The 19458-nt window shown below is 39.0% G+C and overlaps 1 protein-coding gene across 7 annotated transcripts in view; it reads left to right on the top strand.

Moving 5' to 3' along the window:
* LOC5566648 (protein mothers against dpp) overlaps nt 1–4399 on the top strand; it is a 104604-nt gene extending 100205 nt beyond the window's left edge. For all 7 annotated transcript variants that reach the window (XM_021846222.1, XM_021846221.1, XM_021846220.1 and 4 more), the window contains one exon: nt 2396–4399. In XM_021846222.1, coding sequence (XP_021701914.1) covers nt 2396–3541 — 1146 coding nt within the window. In that variant the 3' untranslated portion in view covers nt 3542–4399. The remainder of the gene's footprint in view (nt 1–2395) is intronic.
* Nucleotides 4400–19458: the final 15059 nt, after the last annotated feature.

The following is a 19458-nucleotide window of genomic DNA, read 5'->3' as shown; positions in this document are numbered from 1 at the left end:
TGTTTACTAATTTTATGTAAGTGTGAAGGAGAGAGAACGATTTTTGTGCAGAGCCCCATAGCCCCCCAAGTCGCCCGAGTTGCTGCGATCAATAATCGATGTACTCTGCCCGCATCATTCCACAAGCCCATAGTCCCGAGTGCCGTATGCGGCAGATGAAGGAGAAGAAGTGGCGACGGTGACGAACGAAGAGCTGGCAGAAGTCGTGAAATCATTTGCGTCAAACAAGGCACCGGGACCCGATGGTATCCCGAATGAAAAGCGGCAGTGAATGCAGATCCGGACATGTTCAGAACCACGATGCAACGCTGCATAGATCAAAGAATTTTCCCGGATGTTTGGAAGCTACAGAAATTGGTACTACTACCAAAGGCAGGGAAACCACCAGGTGACCCGTCGGCGTGTAGACCTATCTGTCTACTAGATACGACGGGCAAGTTGTTGGAAAGGTTGATCCTCAACAGGCTAGAACCGTATACGGAAGGTACGGACGGCATGTTCAACAACCAGTTCAGAGACAGGAAAGGTAAATATATTCTAGACGCTATGCAGTCCGTCGTTCAGACAGCTGAGACGGCAATCGAGCATTAAAGGAGCGGCATCCGTTACTGCGCGGTTGTCACGTAGAATGTGAAGAATGCGTTCAACAGCGCAAGCTGGGAAGCGATAGCTCACGTACTTCACCTCCTCAAGTTACCGGTGCAGTTTTGTAAGCTGGTAGAAAGCTATTTTGATGGTAGGATTCTACTGTATGACACAGAGGAGGGGCAGGAAAGTGTTCGAATTACCGCGGGAGTACCTTAAGGTTCAATCCTGGGCCGGCTGTTATGGAATGCGATGTACGATGACGTACTGAGGCTGCTTCTTCCGACGGGTGTTAAGATTGTTGGCTTCGCCGACGAAGTGGTCTATGGCGATCGATGGAGGAAGTAGAGTTGACAGCAGCGCACTCTATTTCTATAGTTGAGGAATGGATGATGTCTAGGAAACTAGGACTGGCCCGTCACAAGACTGAGGTGGTGGTGGTCAACAACCGCAAGTCCGAGCAAAGGGTGCTTATTTCGGTGGGTGATTGCACCATAGAGTCCAAGTGATCTCTTAGGCATCTTAGTGTAATGATCGATAACAAGCTCAGCTTCGCTAGCCTCGTTGAATATGGCTGTGAAAGGGCATGTACGGCTATAGCAGCGCTTTCAACGATGATGTCTAACAGTAAACGCAAGCTCCTGGCAAGCGTGGCGCTATCCATACTATCCATCCAATCTGGTCAAAAGCGCTTAGAATGAGCAGAAACCTAAAGCGGTTGGAAAGCACGTAAAGGATCATGAGCTTAAGAGTAGCAAGTGCATTCCGAATGGTTTCTAAAGAGGCCGTGTGCATCATAGCCGGGATGACGCCCATCGGTCTTCTATTCAAGGAAGATGTTCAATGCTTCAACTAAAGAGGTACCAAAGGAGTCTGCAACGCGTATAAAGAGGCAACGCTCAGAGGTTGGCAGCAGGAATATGATAACTCCACTAAAGGAAGATGGACCCATCGGCTAATACCATATGTGGCTGATTGATATAAAAGAAACCATGGGGAAGTGAACTTCCACCTGACGCAGTTTTAGCCAGTACATGGTTGCTATAGACAGTACCTGCATAGGATCGGGCACTCAGAATCTGCTGCGTGCCCCAATTGTGCGGTGTGGAGGAAACAGCGGAGCATGTCGTGTTCAATTGCCCCCGTTTCATTGTTTTGAGGGATTGCATGCTCGCTGCATGCGGAGGGGACACGTATCCCGACAATATAATAGAGAGAATGGATGCCGACTGCTGGAATGCAGTAACTACGGCTGTCACTCACATTATGTTAGAATTGCAGCGCCTATGGCGCGCCGACCAAAAGTTCGCTGCAGAGGAATAACCCTGCCGATGCTAGTCACTTGTAAAATAGTTCAACTTGGCTAGGAGAAGCAGTATTCCTTCTGCTACATGCGTTAAGTGCTATATACACTATACAGGGAGGGGCCCTGAAGAAATACCGTAAGCTGGTTCCGGGGAGATAAGGGTCTGATGCCAAGGGTAATGTCGATGCACTGTACACCACTTGAGCAATTCAAAAAGAAATGCTCAAGTACAGTGCATGGGCTGGTTTTAGTGGGTCGTTGTTGGTGCGGCATCCCCACACTGCCTGAGTTACCTTCTCAGGGGGTCTATTTGCAGGTCTCTCCCTTGTAAAAACAAAAAAAGACCACATTTTCCAAAATTGTGCCTGTTAATCATTTTGACTATTCCTTGTATCTTTAAATTTATTGAAAGCGAAATATAGCTTATTCATGACTTGTTCCTGTTTGAATTTCAAATGATTCCTATTCAAACAAACTAACATTTTCCGTTCTGCCCACTTTCAGGTATCCCACCGAAAAGGACTTCCACATGTCATCTACTGCCGCGTCTGGCGCTGGCCAGATCTGCAGAGCCACCACGAGCTGAAACCGATCGAAACGTGTCAGTATCCGTTTAGCGCCAAGCAGAAAGAGGTCTGCATCAACCCGTATCACTACAAACGCGTCGAAAGTCCGGTCCTTCCGCCGGTGCTGGTTCCGCGCCACTCGGAATTCGCCCCCGGCCACTCGCTGCTGCCATTCCACCAGATGAACGAACCCAACATGCCGCACAACGTAAGCTACACCAACTCCGGTTTCAACAATTCGCACATGGGCGGAGGCGGACCCAACTCGCCCATTTCCTCGCACATGGGCCCAAACAGTCCTATCTCCTCGGTGTCCAGTCCGGGACCGATCAACTCGAATCCTCAGAGCCCGTACGGTTCATTACCTGAAACGCCTCCTCCGGCATACAGTCCTCCGGAAGATGGGAACAACGTTAGCAGCCAGGACAACAACCAGATGGATACCAATCAGATGCATGGCGAGGTAGCCCCAGTTAGCTACCAGGAACCTCCCTACTGGGCTAGTATAGCATACTATGAGCTGAACTGCCGAGTCGGTGAAGTGTTCCATTGCAATTCAACCTCCGTCATCGTGGATGGCTTTACCAACCCTTCCAACAACTCGGACCGGTTCTGCCTCGGTCAGCTGAGCAACGTCAACCGCAACAGTACAATCGAAAACACACGTCGTCATATCGGAAAGGGAGTGCACCTGTATTACGTTGGAGGTGAAGTGTACGCCGAGTGCCTCTCGGATTCGGCCATCTTCGTGCAGAGCCGCAACTGCAATCACCACCACGGGTTCCATCCCAGCACGGTGTGCAAAATCCCGCCCGGCTGTTCGCTGAAGATTTTCAACAATCAGGAATTCGCCCAGCTTCTGTCCCAATCGGTGAACCACGGGTTCGAGGCGGTGTACGAGCTGACCAAGATGTGCACGATACGAATGAGCTTCGTCAAGGGTTGGGGCGCCGAATACCACCGACAGGATGTGACCTCCACGCCCTGCTGGATCGAGATTCACCTGCACGGGCCGCTGCAGTGGCTGGACAAAGTCCTGATCCAGATGGGATCGCCCCACAATGCAATCAGCTCGGTGTCGTAAGGCGGAAGTGGGAAATGGGAATGAACGAGACATTGGATGGGGATGAATGAGTGCACTTTGGTTGCAATGCGTGTGGGGACGAGGATTATAAACTGATTTAATTTTTAGCGAACGCCCGTTCGGATGTGTGAGCAATCGATACGAGGAGAAATCGGAGCCGTTTGGAGGAGAAGGAACGATAGCAGTTGTGCAAGTATGAGATGTGCGTGGGAATGTTCTAAAGACAAGGTTCGCTCTTCTTTTTAAGCACCCACAATTTGTACACGTTATAGACGGAGGTAGTTTTTAAGCGATAATGATAGTGTAGTGACATTTATTTTTTAAAGTAATGATTTCATATTTACTATTAGTAACGATCAAGTGATTTGCTGTCGGTAGTGGTAGGTGCGTAAGATTGCAAAATTTTACGCGGTCATAAAAACAATCTATTTTCGGACAAAGTTTGCAAACAGAAAACAAATCTTCCCAAATTTGATATAAAAGTATTTTTTTCCTCAAATGTGCAATTTTTCCAAACAAAAAATAAAACAGTTTGCCATTATTGTTTCGTTGCAGTTGAATGGAAAGCTTAACGATATAATCAAAATTTATAAGATTTATCTATAAAATAGTGTAGCAGAATATATTTTAATACAAGTGCTTCTTTTAAAAAGAACAGATTCGCTCTTTTATTAAGTTTTAACACGTTTTCTTTTATGTGTAGTTTGTTTTCGTTTCCCCGGAGACCGTTTTTTGGAAGTGCCTATTTTATCTACCGGTTCTCCCAGCTATGCACCCGTTCGGAAGCATTTGGAACGAATTTCGGAACAATAGAATTACTAAAGTTACTACAGGAAATGCTAGAAATTCAAAAAAAAATATAACTAATGAATATGATTCTTACCTAAGTGCGTATTTCAAAGCTTACTGAATAATGGGGTTTGGTGTTTCATAAAAGATCAGTGGTGTGATTCTGATGGCAACGATATTAACTTGGGTGGAAGTTTTGATGTTGCGTAATGCATATTATCAAAACTGTATATAAAGATTTTTAGGGGCCCAGATAGCCGTAGCGGTAAACGCGCAGCTATTCAGCTGAACATGCTGAGGGCCGTGGGTTCGAATCCCGCTGGTCTAGGATCTTTTCGTAATGGAAATTTTCTCGATTCCCAGGGCATAGAGTATCTTCGTACCTGCCACACGATATACACATGCGAAAATGGTCAATTGGCAAAGAAAGCTCTCAGTTAATAACTGTGGAAGTGCTCATAAGAACACTAATCTGAGAAGCAGGCTTTGTCCCAGTTGGGACGTAACGCCAGAAAGAAGAAGAAGATATAAAGATTTTAATTGAAAAACGCATATATAATTTAATCTTCTCGGGTTTTAAGGACCGTCAAACCTATTGCAGTGCCGAAATTTGGAGTAAAGTTAATCCTTCATCAACACAATTATATTCACTACTTTACATTTGGGTTTACATCAACAGACTACCGGACTGTAGATATGATGATAAATGATAAAAGGTGCATAAACTACAAATTACAATAATAATCATTGTATCCTATTATTTCAATGTTAATTGTTAGTAGCTGTAAAAAAGAAATAGCTCACTGATGTTACTAAAATTGAGCCGAACACTACAAATCTAGTAGGCAGTCACCGTTATGGAGCTTTTTCTGTAAGGTTTCGTAATAATTTCGAAGAACGATATGCAGTTGTCGCTACCGTATACTTGCAATTATGTGCAGCATTGATGCCATCTGTGGTTCGGCATTTGAAGTTTTATCATACATCCATCAGATGGCGATACTGTATTTTTGACTTTTTAAACTGCGCCTTTACCGTCAACCTGGTAACAGAGCTGACTTTATCCTATTCCAATGATTATGGTAACCGGCAATCGGCAATCTGATAGATAAAGACAAAAACTTAGGTAGTTCGCCAATTGTTGAATAGTGTAAGTTCTCGCCAAATGTTGAACAGCCCGTGATTTTCGTATAGAAATTAGCGAGAAATTAGACCAGGGCTTCTCAACTGGTAGTCTGCGGACGCCTGAGTGGGACATGATAACTTCCCAGGCGGTCCGCAAAGCTATTGTATGTTGTTTTTCTTGTTTGTGAAATAATTGTGGCCTTTAGATTTTTGCTATTTCATTTTTTTAACCCATATACTGCCCATAAATGCATGTCAGTCCCATGTTTGCTGGATTTCCTATTCACATGGGACAGTTATGCGTTTATGGGCAGTATAGGCCTGAGTGAAGGCAAAAATACTAAAACCCTCACCGCTCAGCGAGTATATCTAGTTTCTAAAATGGCCAGAGGAACTCAGCATGTTCTTGTGGCTGGTGTTATTCCGGTGGTTCAGGTCGGGTCAGCTTTTGTGCCCCTGTAAGTAGGCAAATTTGGTAGCCTATAATGTGGCCACTTCTTGCCACTTTTAGATACTGGATACGAGCGTACGAGCGTGACAAAAAATAATTTAAACTCGTTAAGTATTCGCTGAACGGTGATAGTTTTAGTTTCTTCTCTTTCTTTCAGACTTATATGGGTTAAACACTATTTGAAACAACGTTGTATTAGCCAGTTGGCTTTCTAGCAGCCCAGACGCAAAGAAAATGCGGTATAAACTACTATTTTAGAAGGTAATTTAAGTGGTCGCACCGGCAATTTTGAGCAGACCAGAAATGCGCTTAATTTTATCATAGACAAACAGATGTCACACTCTAATCATTGTCCATCGACCACCTTTGATTTTGCATTGGATTTCTTCAGATTACAGCGAATTCTTCCAATCATTCACAACGAATTTCTCGGAAGATTTTTAATGAGTTTATGGAAAGATCTTTTATGGATAAATAAATAGGGAGGTTCTTTAGGTATGTTTGGCCAGATTTTTGTAAGGTTCTTGACGAAATTTTTGCCAATTCATGTCAATTCTAAGGAACTTTACAAAGAAAAAACGAAGAGATATCGGCTTTGTTAAGAAGATCTCACCTTGGATCCAGTATGAGTTTTGCCAGATGAATTTCTTCAGAGACCAGCCGTGGACTGTGGCTAACGCATAATTCCGAAGGCATTCTTAGAAGATGATGGGCTATTGATTTCTGCCGTTTCATGGAAATTAAGACTAAATTTAGATACACAGAACAGAAATTTGTTCAATTTATTTATTCCAAAATCTCTCTGAACATCCAATGAGTTCTAGTAAGTGGGCAGTCTTTTTGATATTTCAACAAATTGTTTTCTATATTTTTCGAAATTCAAACCGTTCTTAGCTCACAGTATTTTCTAAATTTTATAAAAAAAAAATAATGCATAAATAAGTGAGAGCAATTCCCTTCAAATTAGACCAAGAAAAACTAAAGTATCTAGTCGCAGGACAATTTTGTCATCCATTTTTTTTCCTGATATCTGGGAAAATTTCGAGAATTGCATAACTGATTTTGAATGGACACCCTGAGCTTTGGACGTTTGTTTCTTAGAAACAGTATATGCTATATAAAAGGGTTTGGACCATTTGGCAGAAAGTCATTAAAGCATAAATGACATTTGTCATGAAGGTCATTCGACATAATTGTTATATGGCAAAACATAAAAAGGGAATCTTTTGAAAGAAGGGATATGACTACTTATGCCAAATAGCCATTATGTTAAATGGCCATTATGTCTAATGACCGTTATGCCAAACAATCTTTATGGTAAACGACCTCATGCCAAATCGATTTGGCTTTTGTCAAAGATGGAGGGTTGCTATTTAATACACTCGTTTGTTCAAAATTTTACCACACGATGGCACTAGCATAGGAATCATTATTTTCAGTAAAACGATGTGGAAGATTGATGTCTTCGGCAGATATGCTCACTAAGAGGCGTTTGCGAGCTTACTTACATAGGCGAACCTAGGTTTTTTCGGCCGTTTTGTTCTCTTCGTCATGAGGGGTTTTGTCGGCGAAATTCGGCAGTAAAATGCGCTTACATGCTTAAAGTTTTATGACGACTCATGGTGAAGAGAACAAAGCTACTGAAAATACTATAGTCGCCCTCTCTCAAGATGAAATTAAGTTTTACATTATTAGCGTTTTCGGCAAAGATATTCATTGTGTCAACATTCGGCCGCTATGAGGCGCTAGTGAGCATCAAATAATTAAAGCTCTTTCAACCTTAAATGGTGTGCCAGTGTCGGTTGAGTTGTTCATGGAGTCTCAGCAGGTGCTCTGCAAGCTTATGGGAATGCATTTTAGTGAACTATTATGTTCGATCTATATACTTTCAGTATTTTGAAACTGTTCAATACCTAACAAATCTAGAGCCGGTTCTTCAGGACATTAAGCCCGAGTGGCCGCATCTGGTACACTCTAAACGGTGCAAAACTTTTCATTTATAATGTTGAATATTAGAAATAAAATGAATGCCATTGGAAATAAATAAAGATAACTTGGCATGTCCCAAAAAATCGCCTTTTTCTACCCGACTTGACCCAGTGACCCACCGCAATAACTCCGGCTACAGGGGTATTCCCGAGTTCCTCCGGCCATTTCTAGCAACTAGATATGTGGGCCAGTATACTGACAAAAAAATATTTGAGTCCGAGTAGGTATTCGCTGAGTGGTAAGGGTTTTAGTATTTTTGCTTTCACTCAGGCCTATACGGGTTAATTTTGTGGGTCCTCAAGTCCCGTTAACACTTGTGAAATGCTGGGAATGGTAATAGTAGTAGGCTTGAATTTAGGAAAAATCACGTGGCTCTTCCCATTACAGTAGGCCAAAAACGTGAATCTCATCAAGTAGTTTTTTTTTTTTGGGTGCGGGATTTTTCTATATCATTAGTGTCATTGAGGGCTCTGAATGCGGGGGATGCAGCGGGAAATAAATCTTTTTTTTACAGTAATTTTGGGTTGCCTTTAACAACGGGTCAAGTCGAGCACTCGACACTGAAGAAGACTGTAAGTCGCAGACGAAATAGGTATATCTGTCAAGATAAGCAACATATTAGAATTTAAAGGTATTTGCTCGCCTTACTAGTGATTTTAGGGGTCTATTTTATAAGTCGAGTCAATCAAAATGACTCGACTGGAGTCACTGTCGACCGAAAAATTCGCTCGACTCAGCTCTGTCACTCGAGTTTTTCGACACTCTATGTGACTGGATTACTATGGGAGTCGACGGGTGACATCTGAAATATGCATGCTTGCTTTGATCGACAATGAATACAGACGAGTCACATGAATCTGCTCGATTTATAAAATAGGCCCCTTAGTATTTATTTTTTTTTTGTTTTTGCAAAAGTTGAAGTGTTAAAGTTTAATTAGTAGTTTTTTTTCTCTTAAACATACTCCAATTATACCTCCCCTTCTTCTTTTTCATGGCATTAACGTCCTCACTGGGACAGAGCCTGCTTCTCAGCTTAGTGTTCTTTTGAGCACTTCCACAATTATTAACTGAGAGCTTTCTTTGCCAAAGTTGCCATTTTCGCATTCGTTTATCGTGTGGCAGGTAGTATGATACTCTATGCCCAGAGTAGTCAAGGAAATTTCCATTACGAAAAGATCCTGCACCGACCGGGATTCGAACCCAGACACCTTCAGCATGGCTTTGCTTTGTAGCCGTGGACTCTAAGGAAGGCCCCCCTAAATTTAATAAATAAGTGTAGGGTGTTTTGCTATTTTCAAGACAATTCGGCCACGTACTTAACTCTTTGATTTGTTTGATAATTCATTAGAATGCATTTGCAAGGTTGCATATAATTACACAGGAAAACTTTTATATGTTATTTGAATTCTCCCAGGATTTCCTCTACAGATTCACATAGTAAGTGTTCCTTTGGTTTCTGCAGTTGCTACACCAGGTGCAGATCCTTCAAAATATATGACAGGAATTCATCCAGGGAAACTAAGAGATTAAATCTTGGAATAAATTGTATTCCCAGATTTTTGGAATTACTCCTTTAGAGTAATGCTTAGAAAAAATACAAAAAAAAAACTTCCAGTAGTTCCTACGCTTTTTAAAGTAATTCTTCTAATTCGATCCACAGGAATTCTTACAAAAAATATCTACGAATTCTTCCAGGAATTGCCCCATAAATTGTAAGGATTTTGTTACTGGTCAAACTCCTCGGTCATTTGCAGAATCATTACACATATTCGTAAATCTGAGTAATCTTTCTTTTTGCCTGTAGCATGTTTTTAAGCTCAAAGCTATCAACAGCAAGCACTGATTTTGAAAATTGGGTAGTTTAATTTCTAATCTGTATAGTTTTTAAAGGCAACCTCATTAAAACAGTAAGCTTTGAAGGTATGAAGTATTCATAGTTGAACCTCGTTTTACGCAAAATACATCCGAACATTGATACTAAATGATACTAAAAACGAACAAAGAAAAGTGGCTTACTTCGCACCTGTTAAAATTTGACAAAAATTCAGCACTTTCCTAAACCACACTATTTTCCCCGTTAACACAAAGCGACACGTGTCCTGCAGCGTGCCATCAAGAGGCTCGCTCCAGCAACTCAAAAGAGGCCTTGACCCTTCGTTCCCAAGTGGCTATTTAAGAGCGCGAAACCCCGGCTGCTCGATCTCAAAATGCATAGTGATGTTGAATTTTTCAAGCAACACGTTCATATATTTACGGTTTACGACAGATGCTCGAGGGTTGAACACACACAACTTATACTCATAATATTTAGGAAATTGTAAAACCTTCGAACAATGGGAGGCCTTTGCTAGAAAAAAGCCACAGTTTTATCCAGCCGGATAAACGGTGGCCCATTGTGCCTACGCAAACAGATAATATACACGAAACCAGTGTTGCCATAGAACGTGATCGATATGCCTAATTCTGTGCTTTGTTTTACATTCGCTGAAAATGCCTTATTTCCCGGAGCCGGACGATCAGTGCCTGATCAAAGTTTTACACAAGAGAACAGCTTTGTAGCTTTTGCAAAAGAATAAAAAAAAATTTGAACGTTTGACACGAGATATGAATGCGAGTAATTTGGTGAACACTGAGAATCATAAAAACAGAACAAAACAAAAAAGAACTCTATTTTGCTCATTTAGTGATGTAATTCAGATAGCATAGAAGAACATGAGACAAGTTTTGAAGTTATGTCGAATGACGTAATTTGAGTAGAACCCCTTACGAATACAAAACTATTTTAAAGCTAAACTTAAACTTCAACATTCACTGGATTCCTTTGGTGAATATATTATAAAACAAATGTGTCACTCGATTTAGAAATCAAATATCATTGATATTCCAAACAGTAAAACAAAAACCTGGACGTACCAGTGCTTATCAGACAAACCATCATCATTCGAACAGTAAGTGAAAACCATAATGAAAATCCATTAAGTCCAGACAGTGTTGTAACTTAGAGGTAACCGATAAAGCTGCAGTTGAAATACTACAATCCAAAATTCTCAGATAGCCGATATGTATGTATTAGTAATAATGACTGAAAAGTCGTCTAAAGTGGGGAGCGGGCCATTTGGCATAAAGCCATTTGGCATAAGGTCATTTGGCATAACGCCATTTGGCATAAAGGACATTTGGCATAACGGTCATTTGGCATAACGGACATTTGGCATAATTTTAACTAAGTGAAAGATGAGGGTCATTTGGCATAACGGACATTTGGCATAATTTCAATACATTTTCTGTACATACTTAAATTTAAGATTTTAGCATTTTATTACTGTTTCATTTTAGTAACAGCTGAATCTGTTCTATAATAATTTATTTATTCTCTTCTCTGGCAAGTCGCCGAAGAAGCACAACAAGTGCGGTATGAATGCATCAGAAGATTCCGGTTAAATCATACCACCGAATTCAATCGGATTGTAACTTTGTAGATGTATTTTATACGACTTTACGTTGACTTCCAATGATCTCGCTTACTAATAGACGAAATACCGATAAAGGAAAAATGGTGAATTTCTTTCAAATTGTATATGCTCAGGTGACTTTTGTGAATTGAGCATGTGTGAATATTCAATAAATATGGATTTATCTCATATCGTCTATTAGTAAAATCGATTTTGAACGAGATAGAAAATATTGCTGTGTGCGTTTGAAATGCAAATATCAAATGCGGGAACACCAAACGCGGTAAGATTTTTAATAAGGAAAGCGAAGTCAAAGAGTGATTTTCTTTGGGGAGCGGGCCATTTGGCATAAAGCCATTTGGCATAAGGTCATTTGGCATAACGCCATTTGGCATAAAGGACATTTGGCATAACGGTCATTTGGCATAACGGACATTTGGCATAATTTTAACTAAGTGAAAGATGAGGGTCATTTGGCATAACGGACATTTGGCATAATTTCAATACATTTTCTGTACATACTTAAATTTAAGATTTTAGCATTTTATTACTGTTTCATTTTAGTAACAGCTGAATCTGTTCTATAATAATTTATTTATTCTCTTCTCTGGCAAGTCGCCGAAGAAGCACAACAAGTGCGGTATGAATGCATCAGAAGATTCCGGTTAAATCATACCACCGAATTCAATCGGATTGTAACTTTGTAGATGTATTTTATACGACTTTACGTTGACTTCCAATGATCTCGCTTACTAATAGACGAAATACCGATAAAGGAAAAATGGTGAATTTCTTTCAAATTGTATATGCTCAGGTGACTTTTGTGAATTGAGCATGTGTGAATATTCAATAAATATGGATTTATCTCATATCGTCTATTAGTAAAATCGATTTTGAACGAGATAGAAAATATTGCTGTGTGCGTTTGAAATGCAAATATCAAATGCGGGAACACCAAACGCGGTAAGATTTTTAATAAGGAAAGCGAAGTCAAAGAGTGATTTTCTTTGCTATGTTGGCGGTGACATGGATCATTGTTGCTAAGTATCCTTTGGCTACTTTGTGTTACCGCAGCTCAGTAATACTGGATTTGCACGTCAAATGCAAACACAATGTCATCTTCTCTTAATTTTGCTCATAGATACTCGAAAGACTGCAAAATCATTAGGTGGGAAGAATCATTTTCTTCAGGTGCTCATAGTTGAGATACAAGGCACACAAAATACAGGTCGGACTTGATTATCCGGAGTATAGATTTTTTTCACTCCGGATAATCGAATCACTAAGAAAAAATTGTTATCTTTGATAAAAGAACTTAAATATTATCTTTTTTCATTATTTTATTTATATGATGCGGTTTAGTAGCTAGAAGTTTTTTCTAGGAACAGTAGGGGTCATTACAAGAAAAAAAATTGTTTGACCAGCGTACACAAAAAAACACCTTTTCAAACCCTCCTTTTCTTAAATACGTTCTAAACTGCAAAACAGTTCATATTGTATATTGCAATACCAAATAATCCCAGATTTATGCATAAAAACTGAAGAACAAGAACATCAAAAAATAAATTCCGGATAATTGAGAACTTAGTAGGCCAATAAATCGAAAAAATAAAACACTTGAGAGCGACGATTTTTTTATTAAAAATACTCAATTATCGCGGCTCTTAAGCTAATCGTTTGCAGAGTTGCTCACTGTCACTATCCACGCCTAAAACTTGCTGATTTGTACAGGCAGACTGCGATACAATACGGATCATTCTATATCACATCAACATCATGCTGTCTACTCCATCACCAATGCATTGATGATTGATAGCGATAGACTATGTATATCAATGATGGGTTAAGTTCAATTTTAAATTAACGATCAAAGCTCCTTCATCGTAATCATTGTCATCATCGAAACTTCAAAAGCAGTTTTTCTTTTTAGAACTAAAAATTATTCGATAAAAAGGTGTTCATTGTGTTTCGGTTGGAGAATAGAATACATTGAACGCAATTTCCTGTAAATTTTCTTGATTTTGAACGAGAAAACTGCTTTTGAAAATTCCGAAATCAATGACGGTCCTGCCCCTTTAAGCAAATAAAATGGCATCTTATCAATACGATATTTTTGATAAAGCTGCAGATGAATTGAAACTATGTCTTGGTCAAGAAGAACAATAATAGCTTGGAGAATTGTCACTTTTTCTTCTTGGCATTACGTCCTCACTGGGACAGAGTCTGTTTCTCAGTTGGGATTCAGCATGGCTTTGCTTTGTAGGCACGGACTCTTGCCACTCGGCTAAGGAAGGCCCCAGGGAAAAGGAGAATTGTCACGTGATCACTCATTCTGAATTGATTATAATCTAGAGTGCGATGTCGCATCACTGCTTTTGGTTGCCAAATCAAAGTGATATTGATAGCTCGCAACTGATATTAATAGTTTATGTAAATCAGCCATACGCTGTTATGACTGATATTGAGCAACTCTGATCATTAGCTACAACTTTGCTGAACATACCAACTCACGATTCGTTAAAATAAAGAAGTTGGCCTATACCTACTTCAATCTTGTAATAATCGTAAAAAATTTTTGATGCGTACACTTTGTAGTACTGAAAATTCGGTGTCCGGCCACTTGGCCGAATGCCGTTTGGCCGAACGGGTCATTTGGCCGAATGCCGTTTGGCTGAATCATGAAAATAAAAATCATATAACACCACCTCTGATATGTAGGTTTCATAAGTGTGACCTAATAACTGATAAGCTAATTAATTTGTTGTTTTTCATAATGTGACAGGACGTAATTTTTTGTCACACTATAAGAGCTCTAAGAGAATGATAAAATCGACCCGTTAATTCAGGACGAAGTTGTGAGCTCCTCACATTGCGTCAAGACTCTGAGGTGACGGTTAATTCGCCTCTGGACTACCAAAGGTGTAATAAGGTTTCAAGTTATTTATTGATTTCATCAGATTTTTTTCCTGCTTTTGCACATAGGCTGTTCATTCGAGTTATACTATTGAAAATAGTTCAGCTTATATTTTAATTGGGAATTTCACCTTCTTTATATCATCGGAAGTTCTTTGTAGTTGTACTGATAAAACTATTATATGCATTACACTTGCCTAACTTTTCATAAGAGATTTTTCCTTCTTTTGATCATAGGCTGTTCTTTCAAGAGTGAATAACTATGAGAAATTAGTTATTCATGTTAAAGCTTATAATAAGGGCATCAGGGGTAATATGAACCCCAGGAGTAAAACGAGTTTTCGGAGATTCTACAAATATTTTAGAAAAATATAGACATTTTTCTGGAAGTTGGATTTGTAAAATTGCATGTTTTGGGTCACTTCTATCCGCCCTTGATGTTTTTTTTCCACTTTTTTTGCAAATACTCATAAAAGGCACCGTGGGGTTGTTTTGCCTCAAGGGTGCATATTACCCCAGATTCCCTTACGTCATATTCAAAACACATTTTTTTTACCTCAACTTGGGTGAGTGTCATTCTCCTCCTGCTTGCGTATAGCAATAAATGACTCGGGGAATATTTAAGTCAAAGAAACCAAAACTTGTGGTTACTAGAGCTATGATATATTACTTAGTACGATCCGAGGGATCAAAACAACCAGATCCAGCAAAAGGACGAATAAGTCTTAAACCTTTGTGGTTACTGTAAAAATCTAACTACAAACATCTGCAGGTGGCTATCACCGCTAGCAGAGAAGTGAATAACTGCTTACATTTAGGATGTTCATCTTTCAGCACGAAATGTTTCTAGAAATACTACTGAAAAGCTAATTATGTGTATGTCAATGATGGTGTAACCTTATCCATGAATTAGCAGAATAAGTTCTTTGAAATTCATTATGTTCACTTTTGTTTTCAATTTCGACCAAACGGCATTCGGTCAAATGGCACATATTAACTATGACTCTAAAATCAATAAATCGAGACGAAAACCTCATGTCCGCCTAAATTAGCTTCCTGGACCAGTGTGCACTGGTTGATCGGGTTCGTTGGAACACGAAATGTTATTTAAAAGATAATTGTAGTAGCAATGTTGCTGCATTTTTTCTTCTGTTTAACAAAGTCATTACCTTGTTTTCAATTTTTAATTTCAAATTAAGAAATATTGCGTCACTGATTGACACCCTAGTTCATCTTCTGTTATCCTGTTCAGTCATGATATTTATCTAGAGATTTACCCTTCTTTTAAACATAAGGTATTCTTTCGTGGGTTATTGCAATAGCGATTCGACGCGTTATGCTGTTATATAGGAATTTGCCCTTCTTTTTAACATGACTTTTTATTTCGCGTAATATTACAACAGTTTTTTTCACATAGAAAAAGGAATATCTGAATTATTATACCAAATAACCCTTACTTTTCAGATGGTTTGATATTATGCCAAATGTCCGATATGACCTTTACTTCACATATGATTCGATATTATGCCAATTGATTCTTACTTTACACATGTCTTGATATTATGCCAAATGTCCGTTATGCCAAATGACCCTTTATTTTCACATTGTTCATAATTATGCCAAATGACCGTTATGCCAAATGGCTGTTATGCCAAATGTCCTTTATGCCAAATGGCGTTATGCCAAATGACCTTATGCCAAATGGCTTTATGCCAAATGACCCAGACCCTCTAAAGTGTTTCACTAGTGCATAATGGTAGGAAGAAAACACTCACATAAACGGAAATAACGGTAATAAAAGAGACATTTTACTTAAGATTCAATAAATCAATGACAGAATGTTCGTGTGATGGAAGAATGCATAAAAGTAAAACAAGCAAATCATACGATTGAGATAAACTACTTAAAAGTATAGTAAGAATAAAAAATCAAAGGCAAAAGTGTTTTTAGTTAGAGAGATGTGAAAAAATGCATATTAGAATAATACTTGGCTGAATGATAATCACATTACGGAACAAGAAGGGGAAAGATAAAATAATTCTTTCTGTTAAATGCAAAAAGGAAGAAAAAGGAAGTTGCGTGAATAAACGAAGACACGGAACAGTGGAATGAAAACATATTGATCGAAACAAAACTCTATCTCTACAACTCGTATGCAAGTGAATACTGAGACAGTAAAATTAAAATAATACATATTTTCGTGGCATATTATTTTTAAACCATACGGAGGACACACACACAACCCTACAAATACAAAAGAAGATAAATAATGAAATAAATTCAAGCAACCACGAGCAGAAAAGCTGCAAAGGCTCTAATCTTAGTAGGAATTAGCGAAACAAAAAATTGATAGATCACCAGCAAAATACAAAATTTGATCGAGAAATGTAAGAAAAAATGACACATTAATGCAAATCCATCTTTGATCTCATGTCATTTTAAGTAATACACTTGACATTTTCTATTCGTTACAATCAACGTCGTGAAAATCCTCTCGGAACCAGTTGGCTCATCGATGCACACCGCACTCAGTCGAAAATCACAAAATGCAAACCCCATTATATGACATATACTCATCGTTTCACAAAAAGCACACACAAACCAATCATCAATGTTGAAGCAAGAGAAAAGGAAAGAAGTAAATTGCATCAGATTTAAATTACACATACAGCAACAAAAGTATTGACCCAAACAAAAAAAATGGAAATAATTCTTCCCGGCAGGTATCGCGGAAAGTTGTTGTAGGTTAATTGCGAGTGTGAACTTTAAAAAAAAATGGAATAAACTAGATTGGGAAATCCTACCTGGCGATAGTGTGAACGGTAGGTAGGTTTCGAAAGATGATAGGAAAAGGAAAACAAAAAGGTTAAATGAAATTAACAGCGACAAGAAACCGAAAGAGAAACAGAATTCGAAGTGAATAACAATGGAATACTATATCATTTAAAAGTAATTGAAATTGTAAATCAGTAAGTAAACAATGAATCAATAAAATCAATAAAAATGTACTGTTTGGGACAGTTTTTTTTTTCAGAGAACATCCGAAACACTATTTGCTTAGAATAATCTTGGTTGATTAACCCATTAGGGGATGGTATTTGTTGGTCTCAACGTAAAGAAACTATTGTATAGTTCGAGCCAGACGAAAATAGTCTCTTCTGATTTGAAAAAAAAAACGAACAATGGAGAATGGATGAAAATTCGTTTGCCCCTTTTTTCTTTTGTTATGTTCCTAGTGAGACTGAACCTGTTGCTCAGATAAATGTTCTATCAGCACTTTAACAGTTATTCTTAGAGCTTTTACCAATTGACCGTTTTCGCACTCATCTATCGAGTATTGTTCTTGGGTTTTACGTTTTAATATTACAGCCTTTAACTAAATTTGTAATGATCTAAACTTCAGTTTCTGTTTCTGTATTCAGCAAGTGGTCATAAGAACAATAAGGTGAAAAGCAAGCTCTGTCCCAGTTGGAATGTAATGGCAGAAAAGAAAAAGAACTCAAGAAATTTCGTTTCTATTTTTCGAATGTTTGTTAGTGAGTACTGCCATAACAGGTCTAAATCCTGATAGGGGTGATAAAGGTGGATGGTTGTGATGGCTATGACCGTCATCACGTCTCCGCGGGCTAGAGGCCCGATGGAAGGAGCATTTCCAACAGTTGTTGAACGGTGAAAATGGAAATGTAACGTGAAACACGATGAACATTGATGATGACGATTGAGCTGTAGACTCACCGACCATGGGAGATATTAAAAAGAACTGTAAAGCTGCTAGGAAGGATGAGATATCGATCAAGCACGGAAGTGGGCAGTTTTACCAGTCGTTCTTCGGAGTACGAAGTACGGAAAACGAAGAAATGTCCACCGGCTGGTTGGATGGCCTCATACGCCCAATTTACAAGAAATGGCACAGATATGAGTGTGGGGCCCAGATAGCCGTAGCGGTAAACGCGCAGCTATTCAGCATGACCATGCTGAGGGTCGTGGGTTTGAATCCCGCTGGTCGAGGAACTTTTCGTAAAGGAAGTTTTCTCGATCTCCAGGGCATAGAGTATCTTCGTACCTGCCACACGATATACACATGCAAAAATGGTCAATCGGCAAAGAATGCTCTCAGTTAATAACTGTAAAAGTGCTCATAAGAACACTAGTCTGAGAAGCAGGCTTTATCCCAGTTGGGACGCAACACCAGAAAGAAGAAGAAAATAACTTACAGCCTAACCATCTGTTTATTTATTTATTTTTGAGTTTCGGCTTTCAGTCTAATTAATTGCGTTGATTAATTTTTAATCACCGCCGACGTTTCGGTCCGGCTATTGGACCATCTTCAGGCCTCGATACATAAATCAACAAATTAAAACTTTTTTGTAAAATATCATACGGTCGGGTTTGAAAGGGTCACGTCGTCTGCTACAGTATTGGGCCATCCGTTCTTGACAGTGTTCTTGTGCCAACACTATATTGAAACAAAACATGTTTATCATTGCTGTTCTGGTCATCCTTTTCAGGAGTGCTTCGTGAAGTCCAAGCAGGATGGTTCGTTGTTGCGTCGTCGGAGAGGTTTTGTTCTCGGTTTCGCGCGTGTTTTCGTTACCGGAGAACTTCTTTTTTCCTTTTTTTCGAGCGTCTCGCTGGGTAGTGCTTCGTGAAGCCCAAGCAGGATGGTTCGTTGATGCATCGTCGGATAGGTTTTGTTCTCGGTTTCGCGCGTGCCAAGAAGTGTTTCTGTTCGCACTGTGTGAGTGCGAAGATATATTTGCGTTCAGTCGAGGATGGATTACCAACTGGTGAGTTCGTTTCAAGCTTATGATAACACATTTTTTCTTGAAAGTGTAACTTTTGTGTAATATTGAAACAAACTTTGTGTGGTTCGTCACTATAAGTGTCGGCATTATGCTTGTTTTATACAATTTCAATATACACATATTTTTCTCTTTTTGACATTATTAAAAATATCTTTTGAATTGTTCGACATTGTTAATGTTGACGTATTTTTTAAAAACTTCTACCATCTCGAGACAAAAATGCACAGTAATACTCATATTTAATTTTCAAACAAACTATGTATGGTTCGTCACTACAAGTGTCGGCATTATTCTTGTTTCATATGATTTAAAACATATACATGTAATTCTCAGTTTTCGCTATTAATAAAAACTCATTTTGAATTGTTCGACATTATAAATGTTGACGTATTT

The sequence above is a fragment of the Aedes aegypti genome, chromosome 2, assembly GCF_002204515.2.
Source record: "Aedes aegypti strain LVP_AGWG chromosome 2, AaegL5.0 Primary Assembly, whole genome shotgun sequence".
NCBI classification, from domain to species: domain Eukaryota; kingdom Metazoa; phylum Arthropoda; class Insecta; order Diptera; family Culicidae; genus Aedes; species Aedes aegypti.
Note: the sequence above shows the minus strand (reverse complement) of the source record. Positions and strands in the feature narration are given on the sequence as shown.